The 10,097-nt window shown below is 44.6% G+C and overlaps 1 protein-coding gene across 1 annotated transcript; it reads right to left on the bottom strand.

Moving 5' to 3' along the window:
• Positions 1–490: 490 nt before the first annotated feature.
• Positions 491–3,062, bottom strand: LOC119960072 (probable G-protein coupled receptor 139). The gene is made up of 2 exons (XM_038787955.1): positions 2,993–3,062; positions 491–1,404 (listed from the first exon to the last, which is right to left on the bottom strand). Exons 1-2 carry the CDS (start codon positions 3,060–3,062, stop codon positions 491–493), a joined length of 984 nt encoding a protein of 327 aa, XP_038643883.1.
• Between the last annotated feature and the right edge of the window lie 7,035 nt (positions 3,063–10,097).

The following is a 10,097-nucleotide window of genomic DNA, read 5'->3' as shown; positions in this document are numbered from 1 at the left end:
CCAATTGGCAAAGTGAGGGAGGGGAAGGCGAAGGGGAAAGAGCTGCATATATTTAAATAGATGACATTCACCTATCTGTAAGATATGCGATCGAATAAATCATATTAAGACAACAAAAACGTGGGGTGGTCAAGGAGTGGGTGTGGGAGGGTGGAATGTTCTTGTATATTGTACCCGATACACATACCCTTGTCTATTGTATAGTGTGTGAAATCAAAAGCAACAACTGCAATAAAATGTTTTTAAAAAATCGTTTGCATCTGCTATTGAACATGCAATGTGGTTTGTTCGACCACTCGTTCCCTGCTATTTCATGTTAATTCTGAATGCTGGAATACAAGATTTGTGTTCAGATAGTTTAATGTTTCTGTATCTATTATAAAGTTTATTTTGTTCAGGACCGTGAATTATTGTGGCTTTGTCATCTTAGTAAGCAAGTGTGATTTCATACTTTATCTCCTTTGAAACATATTAATAGTCCTTAACTTGATCATGAAGCATCGGTTAATCTAAAGCAACTGCTGAAAATGGCGAAGGGAAAAACGAGCAACTTCTTCAGCTCATTTCGGAACTTGGTCTGGGCTACTGCATAGATGAAGGTGTTGTTGCAGGAACTGAGTAACTGAAGCATGTTGGACGTTTCTTGAAATATGAAGTGTGGGACATTGAAATCCAGACCGGTGAAGTAGGCCTCACCTGTAACCCGAACATATAGGAAATGTCCAACATATGTGACCCAGAGGAGGAGGAAGCTGAGGGAGATGGAGAAGAGCAGGACAATCGATTTCTTGCGGTTGGCTATCGCTGGATCTCCGTCACTCTCTGAGCCCTTCAGCCTCCTGCGGGCTCTGCTGGCCTCTACAATGTGCCTTACAGTCAGGGCGTTGAGCATCAGAATAAAGAAGAACGGAAGAAAAGGGATTAATATGTGGTCGAGCCAGTCTAAAGCTTGCCACGATGGGATCGTGTAATAGCTGGACTTAATAACACAGAACCAGGGAATCTCGTCCAATATGTACAAGGGCTGGTAGGTGAAGTACAAAGGGATGTTCTTGACGTAGCTCAAGGTAATGACCATTCCTATGACCAGCAGTGCAGTTTTCTCGGTGCAGTATCTGGTCTTCAGTCTCTGACAGCAGATGGATACAAAACGGTCGAAGGTGAAGGCCACGGTCAGCCATACTGAACCATCACGGGTCGCATAAACGAGCACGGTGCTGACAGCGCATCCGGGGGTGGTCGATAGGACGCTGTATCTAAAGTAAATGCCACCAATCCGGTTGAGGATAACAGCGGTGACCATGACAAGGAAATCAGTCACTGCTATCGCTACCAGGTAGTAGGTGATACACCGAGAGAGTCCGCACCGTCCTCGGGGTAGGATGATGATCGCCATCAAGTTGGCTGTAATAGAGAAAAAAGAGAGGCGTCACTGAGGAGACTCCAAAAACCAGCGACTCCCTGATCCATTCTGCTGCTGAATCCCTCCTGACCTGTCCATTTCGCACCTCCTCATTTCAATTATTCCAAAACCATTACTACTTGATGCAAATCCAATGCTGGATTAAACATTTGTCAATTCATCAAATATCACAATCAGTCCCTGCAACAAACTCCGCTCTCTGGCCACTGGGTCCATTCCCGTGGCTGGCCATCTTCTAAAGTTAGAGACCATTTACAATATTCAAGTCTTGTTTGACGGTGGGCTGAACTTCCAAACGCCCGCATTCCCAAACCGACCATAAGCACCGACACTGCATACCTCGACATTTCTCCACAGCCTATGGTATCGCCGGTCTGAAAGTCTGCCTTAGCTTAAGAGCTACTCAAACCCTTATTTACCACTTTCATATATCTACACTCCCAATTTGCATCGCCAGTGAACTCAACTGAAAGGGGCGGTACGGTAGAATAGTGGTTAGCACAGTTGCTTCACAGCTCCAGGGTCTGAGGTTCCATTCCCGGCTTGGGTCACTGTCTGTGCAGAGTCTTCACATCTCCCCGTGTCTGCGTGGGTCTCCTCCGGGTGCTCCGGTTTCCTCCTACATTCCAAAGATGTGCAGGTTAAGTGGATTGGCCATGCGAAATTGCCTTTACGTGTCCAGGAAGGTTCGGTGGGGTTACTGGGTTACGGAGATACGGTGGAGGTGTGGGCTTGGGTGGGGTGCTCTTTCCAAGGGCCGGTGCAGACTCTATGGGCCGAGTGGCCTCCTTGTGCACTGTAAATGCTATGATTCAATGATCCAAAACTGTTGTTCCTAATGAATAACTCATACCACATCCCGTTCAGCCATTGTAAATGTACTGCCTTCGATCACAGCGCCAGGGCCCTGGGTTCAATTCTGACCTGGGGTTACTGTCTGTGTGGAGTTTTTACTTTCTCCCTGTATCTGTCTGGTTTCCTCTGGGTGCCTCTCACAGCCCAACACTGTGCAGTTTAGCTGGATTGGCTATGCTAAATTGCCCCTCAGTGTCTAAAGCAGATGTGTAGGTTAGGTGAGGCTAAGGGGTTATTGGGAAAGCGGAGGGGACTGAGCCTGTGCGCAGTACTCTTTTCAAAGTTTGGTACATGTTCGAATCGCCTCCATTTGAACTGATTCTATGATTGCCTAACAAAGCCTCTATTTCAGAATTCTCTTGATTGTTTCACTTACCTCACGCGGCTTATTAGACTAGTCCCTCCCCATTCCTGTGCCATCCTGCAGCCCAATGACGATTTGTAGCAAATGTGTTGCACTGTTTAACAATATAACGTCCGTACAATGCTAAACATTATAACTCATATTTCTGCAGTCTAATAAACAATTGTTCTATAAGTGTGAAGGGTAATTTATTGACCATTTATTGTCCTGCTCTGTAATACAAAATTAAGTGATGCACTCTAATATATCGTAATGCGGTAAACTTTTCAGCACGATCCTTAAAGGGAAGAGATAAGAATTCTGGAGATTCAGAAGAAAAATAAATATTTCAGTTGAGATTCCGCTCTTACCTGGGACACCAATAATAGCGAGTGCCGAGTAATAAATGGCAGAAAATGGTCCATTCGCTGGTCCATGCATCGTCTTTCAGGAACCAATTGAATTCTGCAAGGTGCACATACTAGGTCTGCAAGACTTCCAAAGGGTCCCTCGTTTATACCAGTGAGAGTCTCCAGAGGGGCAATTAAATTCCAACATGCCCTTTAGTTACAGATCGGTGAATAAACAAATTAAGAGACGAGTCCATGCCTTTCATTTGTTCCCTGGGGTGAACTGCTGACTGCAACTTTTGCGGTCCCTCCCAGCCCCAAGATAATTCTCTGCGCCTCCATCAATCAAAACACCTCTTGTTAACTCTGAGCTGAAGTCTGATCTATGATAAAAATCTGTCTCTTTCAATATCTGACATATTGTGCTTTTAGTTGACGGATACGTTGACGTGGTTTGCGTATTTGTAAGTTTTCTGGTGTTTAGTGCTGTATTGATACACAAATATTGAAATATATTTGCGAGGAAAGAACTTGAAATAACTAATCGCCAACATGGAAGGACGTATGAGATCGAGCCGATCGCAGGCAAATGCTGCACCGTGTGCACACAGCAGACCCCTTGTTTATCCTCGGAAACCATACATTCTGTAAGTGCCTTCAGATGTTCCAGTATGAATTTTAGTTTCTAGTGAATAAACAATTGATAGGTGGCTGGTGGAATATCAATTCCGATAACATTGGGCAAGTAATTACCGAGACATGACTCAGAAGCAATAACAAGAAGTACAGTGAAAATGGAGGCACGATCCATAAAATCTAAAATGAACATTTTTCGGACAGTGGGCCGTGCAGGCAATATTACTGAATATATTAAGAAGGAAATAGAACACTAAATGTGTCAAACGTGTGTGGAAAATGTATTGGGGTATAGTTTTGATAGAGAACCCATTGTGATCACGTTGGATGGAGGAACCTCCATCTACTCCTACTTCTCCTTCTCCTACTACTATCTAAAATGTTTTTATATTTCGATGATGCATGGTGCTGTGTGGTATTACCTGAGATTGCACCTCGTAAACTATAGAGACATTGTCTAGCTTAGTGTATCATTTCATTATAATATGAAGGCAAATTACTGCGGATGCTGCAATCTGAAACACAAGAGATAATGCTGGAAAATCTCAGCAGGTCTGGCAGCATCTATCGGGAGAGAAAAGAGCTAACGTTTCGAGTCGAATGACTCTTTGTCAAAGCAGTCATTCGGACTCGAAACGTTAGCTCTTTTCTCTCCCTACAGATGATGTCAGACCTGCTGAGATTTTCCAGCATTTTCTCTTTTATTTCATTATAGTAGGTGCAGTATCAGTTACTGCTGTAACACACCATGCCACTGCTCATATCGCACTTGATTTGGCCACTGTTTATACTACACTGTGTTACGTTATCAATACTCCACGAGGGAGGCATGGTGGTGACAAGATCTAATGCAATATAAAAATACATATGGTCTCGTGGACTTTATTTTAATTTTTCAAATCAAGTGGTAATTTAGCATGGCCAATTCACCTATCCTGCACATGTAATGAAAATGAAATGAAATTCGCTTATTGTCACGAGTAGGCTTCAATGAAGTTACTGTGAAAAGCCCCTAGTGGCCACATTCCGGCGCCTGTTCAGGGAGGCTGGTACGGGAATCGAACCGTGCTGCTGGCCTGCTTGGTAAGCCAGCGATTTAGCCGAGTGAGCTAAACCAGCCCCTGTTTGGGTTGGGGTGAGATCCACGCAGACACGCGGAGAATGTGCAAACTCTATACAGCAGTGGCCCCGGCGGTTCGAACCCAGGTCCTCAGCGCCGTGCGGTAGCAGTGCTAACCACTGCCCCAGCATGTCGCCCTCGTGGAGTATCAATAACAACTGTCCCACCGGACCCCCAGGTCTCGCTGCATTTCCCAGTTTCCTAAACTGCCATCATTCAGAGAATAATCTGCCTTCTTGTCTTTGCCACCAAGGAGGGTAACCTCACATGTACAGTCGTTGGAGATTGGCATGCAGGTACAGCAGGCGACGAGGAAAGCCTGTGATATGCTGGCCTTCAGATAGAGAAGGTTTGAGCATAGGAGATGGGATTGCTTTCAACAGTTATATGGAGCCTTGGTGAGGCCGCACCTTAAGTATTGTGTGTAGTTTTAGTTTGAGGAAGGACATTCTTGCTTTTGAGCATGTCCAGCGAAAGTTCACCAGACTAATTTCCGGGATGGCAGGCCTGACATATGAAGAAATACTGGATCGGCTGGGTTTGCACTCACTGGAGTTGAGAAGAATGAGAGGGGATCTCATAGAAACATATACAATCCTGATGGGACTGCACGGGCCAGATGCGGGACGAATGTTCACGATGTTGGGACTAGGGGTCACAGCCTAAGTATAAAGAATGAGCCATTCAGCACTGAGATGAGGCAGAACTTCTTCTCTTAGAGAGTTGTCAACTTGTGGAATTCTCTACCACAGAAAGCCGTGGGGGCCAGTTCGTTGGATATATTCAAGAGGGAGCTGGACGTGGCCCTTGTGGCTAAAGGGAGCAGGGGAATGGAGAGAAAGTGGGAGTGTGAAACGGAATTTGCATTATCAGCCATGAACATTTGAATGGTGGTGCAGGCTCGAAGAACCGAATGACCTACTCCTGCACCGGTTTTCTATGTTTCCATGTTGATATATATCAGTGACCGAACAAATGCAGATATGAAGTTGAAGAGATTTAAACACAGGTTTGTGAGAAAATGGAACCTGTTGCCACATGGAGCTTGGAGCAGAGAGTATTGATACATTTATGGGCAGATTTGGAAATACTGGAAAGAGAACAGTCTAGACCGACACAGGGAGTTGGATGGAAATGGTCAATTAGATATCGGGTGGGGGGGGGGGGGGGGGGGGGGGGGGGGGGGAGGACAGTCTGGTCTGGAGTATATGCGCAGACACAATTTAGTTGGGCCGAATGATCTATTCCTCTCCCCCAATTTCTATACTATGTAAACCACAGAGAATACTGCGTACAGACAACCACGGAGAGAATCAGTCATGGGCGGAAAGAAGTGAAAATGTCAGAGAGCCGGAAGAGGCAGTTCCCAGTGAGTAACAGTAAAACCCACTGCGGAAACTGAGCAGACTGAATCCAACCGACAACTCAGAAACTTTGGGACAAGTTCCCACGATTACAAGAAACACAAACAGCAAGTTTAAAGTTAGAAACAAATCGAAACTAACAGTAAATACATAAATTTAAAGAGAAACGGAGAAAAAAATTAATGAAAGAAGAAAATGGTCAAATCGGAGAAAATGCAATCAGAAACTCTGGGAAATGTTAAACCACAGTCAGTGATTGGGGGGAAGGGGGGGAAGAGGGGGGGAGGGGGGAGGGGGAAGGGGCGGGGAAGGGGGTAAGGGGGGGGAAGGGGGGAAGGGGAAGGGGGAAGGGGGAAGGGGGGAGGGGGGGAAAGGGGGGGTTGTTGGGTTACGGGTATAGGGTGGATACGTGGGTTTGAGTAGGATGATCATTGCTCGGCACAACATCGAGGGCCGAAGGGCCTGTTCTGTGCTGTACAGTTGCTGTACTGTTCTATGTTCTATCCATGGTAGAATCAAACAGAAATAAGGATGACATTCACTACCTCGGGTGAATGCCTTTCCTTCATGAATGAAATACTATTCGACCATGATTTTCCCATAGTCCTGTTATTATCCTTTTCCCATATTTGACCTTTACCCGTTTGTAAATCACTGTTCAATCAGCTCCCACCACCCATTCTGACAGTGCATTTCAGATCGTTAGAGTTTACTGGGTGGAATAAAACATCACCTCAGTCCCCATTGGTTTGCATTGTATCAATTGTATTGTAACAGTGAATACAATTAAAATGCAATTAAAGTGATAACATTGCCACAAAAACTGAGCAATTCACGCGATTGGCATATACTCCAGGTTAATCAGTGGTTAAACCATTTTCTTGATCCATGCTCAGGTTTCTGTACAGCTGTCTCCGTGCTCTGTATCACTGTGTGTGTAATCCTTACCGTGTTCAGGTTTCTGTACAGCTCTCTCCGTGCTCTGTATCACTGTGTGTGTAATCCTCACCATGGTCAGGTTTCTCTACAGCTGTCTCCGTGCTCTGTATCACTATGTGTGTAATCCTCACCATGTCCAGGTTTCTGTACAGCTCTCCCCGTGCTCTGTATCACTGTGTGTGTAATCCTCACCATGTTCAGGTTTCTGTACAGCTCTGTCCGTGCTCTGTATCACTGTGTCTGTAATCCTCACCATGTCCAGGTTTCTGTACAGCTCTCTCCGTGCTCTGTATCACTGTGTGTAATCCTCACCATGTTCAGGTTTTTGTACAGCTGTCTCCGTGCTCTGTATCACTGTGTGTAATCCTCACCATGTTCAGGTTTCTGTACAGCTCTCTCCGTGCTCTGTATCACTGTGTGTGTGATACTCACCATGTTCAGGTTTCTGTACAGCTCTCTCCGTGCTCTGTATCACTGTGCTGTGTGCCGGCTCAGTGCAGCGTAGTACACAGCAGAGTCGCTCGGTTGAAGTTTGGAGATCTTTAAACGGCTGGTTTTCTTGGCAGTGTCGATAGAAGCAGAAATTCTCCCTCCGGCAGCGTTTTCTTTATTCGCGCCTCCTGAAGTGTGTCTCTGAAGCAGGAATTCCGGAGCCTGTCCTGGGGACTGACGGTACCAGTGTACTGTGTACTGACACAACCCTGAATATTCCCAATTTAAAGTAACTGTGTCACCGGCAGCAGAGTTTTGGATAGGCGGGTTCTTGGACACCGAGGAACTGGAATCTGGCGGATGAAAAAAACGTAATTTGTTTTATTCGGAGAGCCATTATTTGTTAATCACGTGAACAGCTCAGTTGTTTGTGGTATTGTTTTTATTTTAATTCTGCTTGAACTGTATTAACTTTTATGGCAATATGAACCAGTGAGGAATGAGTGGTTATTATCTTTCCCGCCACAAGCTCGAAAGTTCCGCAATGCACACACGATATATGTGGTGGGAACTGATTCCACAAAGACTTATAAACGGGCAATGGTCAATGACCGGAATAGGAAAATGCAGAGTTATAGGAAAATTAAATGGTTCATGGGAAGAAGTGTATTTCATTGACAAAGGGCAGCATCTGCCCGTGGGGCCTAATGCAATCCTTACTTCTGCATGGTTCTACCATGGGTGTGACATTTCTACTCCTATTGTCCTTGCTGAGGACCAGACGCGAGGGAACATTTTCATATCAGTGAGACAATCTGTTTCCTGATATAATTGGCCGAGTTTAACCGAACTGCATTCATCACTTAGCACAGCAAGATCCAACAGAAAATGATTGCGATTCATTGGCTATGGATACAAACCGACGTTGGACATCCGTAGTTAGATGTCAATCACTGACTGCAGTTTAACATTTCCCGGAGTTTCTGATTGCCTTTTACTCTGTCTATTTTCTTCAATCAATAATATTTGTCTCCGTTTCTCTTTAAATTGAATCATTTACTGTTAGTTTAATTTTATTTCTACATTTACTTTGTGCTGTTTGTGCTTTTCGTGATCGTGGGAACTTGTCCCAAAGTCTCTCAGTTGTCGGTTGGGTTCAGTCTGTTCAGTTTCCGCAGTGGGTTTCACTGTTATTCACTGGGAACTGCCTCTTCCGGCACTCTGACAATTACAATTCTTTCAGTTTATTAACTGATTGTCTCTCGGGTTCTCTGAGCGAACATTTCTGTAAGTTTTATATTGTGTATAATCTACTGAAGAGGAATGAACGATTTGGCCCAACTGATTTATGTCTGTGCATACTCCAGGTCAGCCTAACCCACCCGAAATCGAGTTGGCCATTCAATCCAGCACGTTGTGTCGCTCCATTCTGTTTCCCCTCCTTTATTTTCCATCCAACCCATTTCTGAAACAATAGTCTCTGCGCCAACCACTCAATGTGGCAGCGATTGGTATACCCTGATGTCTCTGTGTAGAAATATCTGTTTCCAATTTGTGTCTGTTTTCTGTTAATGACTATTACATGTTCACCGTCCCTTTCTCTGGAAAAACGCACAAATCACCATTCAGATTTATGTTCATAATTTAATTCACCTAGAAATCCTCCTCGTGATTCTCCATCCCTCGGCGAAAGTGGACCCAACATGTTGAACCTTTCCAGAGAGATTTGCATTGCAGCTGATTTCCGTCCTCAGAACCGCAAGATTCAAAAGACAATTTCTAACGGGTAGAAGTAATACCGACGAGACCACCTTTCAAAGTTGACCCGCCATTCATTATATGCTCGCTGATCCCCTTACTCAACAACCAGTCCCCCCATTGTCGCCATAACCTTTGTTACTTTTATATCTAATAACCTATTGAACACGTCTATGAATAAACTCACATCTGAGAATCCAGAACTCTCTGAGAAACAGAAATCAAAGATTCACAAGAATTGGTTAACTAAAGAAATGTGTCCTCTTCTTAACTCTACTGCCGAAACACATATTCTGAAACTGGGATCCCAAGTTATAACCTAGCCAGCCTGGATACACTTACCCAGTATCTGTTCTGCCAAGCCCTTTGAACATATGGTATGTTCTGATGAAGTTACATCTCAGGGCTCTACATTACATGGAATCTCGGTCTAAATAACTCAATTTCTACTCACAGTAATTTATCTCAGGAATATTTGTTAAATTTCCTCCCAAGCATGGAGATAATTTCTGAACTGAGGTGACAGAACCCTATGCAGCATTTCAGACCGTAGTCCCAGCACTGATCCCTGCGGAACACCACCAGTAGTCACAGTCCTCCATTCAGCAAAGCACCCTTCCATTGCTACTCTCTGCCTTCTATGAGCTAGCCAGTTCTGTATCCTTCTTGCAAGCTCACATCTGATCACGTATGACTTCACATTTTGTACCAGTCTGCATGAGGGACCTTGTCAAAGGCCTTACTGAAGTCCATATAGACAACATCCACTGCACTACCTGCAGCAACCACCATTGTGATCTCCTTGAAAAACTCTATTAAGTTAGTGAGACACGACCTCCCCTTCACAAAACCATGCTGCCTTTCACTCATACATCTA

The sequence above is a fragment of the Scyliorhinus canicula genome, unplaced genomic scaffold, assembly GCF_902713615.1.
Source record: "Scyliorhinus canicula unplaced genomic scaffold, sScyCan1.1, whole genome shotgun sequence".
Classification (NCBI taxonomy): domain Eukaryota; kingdom Metazoa; phylum Chordata; class Chondrichthyes; order Carcharhiniformes; family Scyliorhinidae; genus Scyliorhinus; species Scyliorhinus canicula.
Note: the sequence above shows the minus strand (reverse complement) of the source record. Positions and strands in the feature narration are given on the sequence as shown.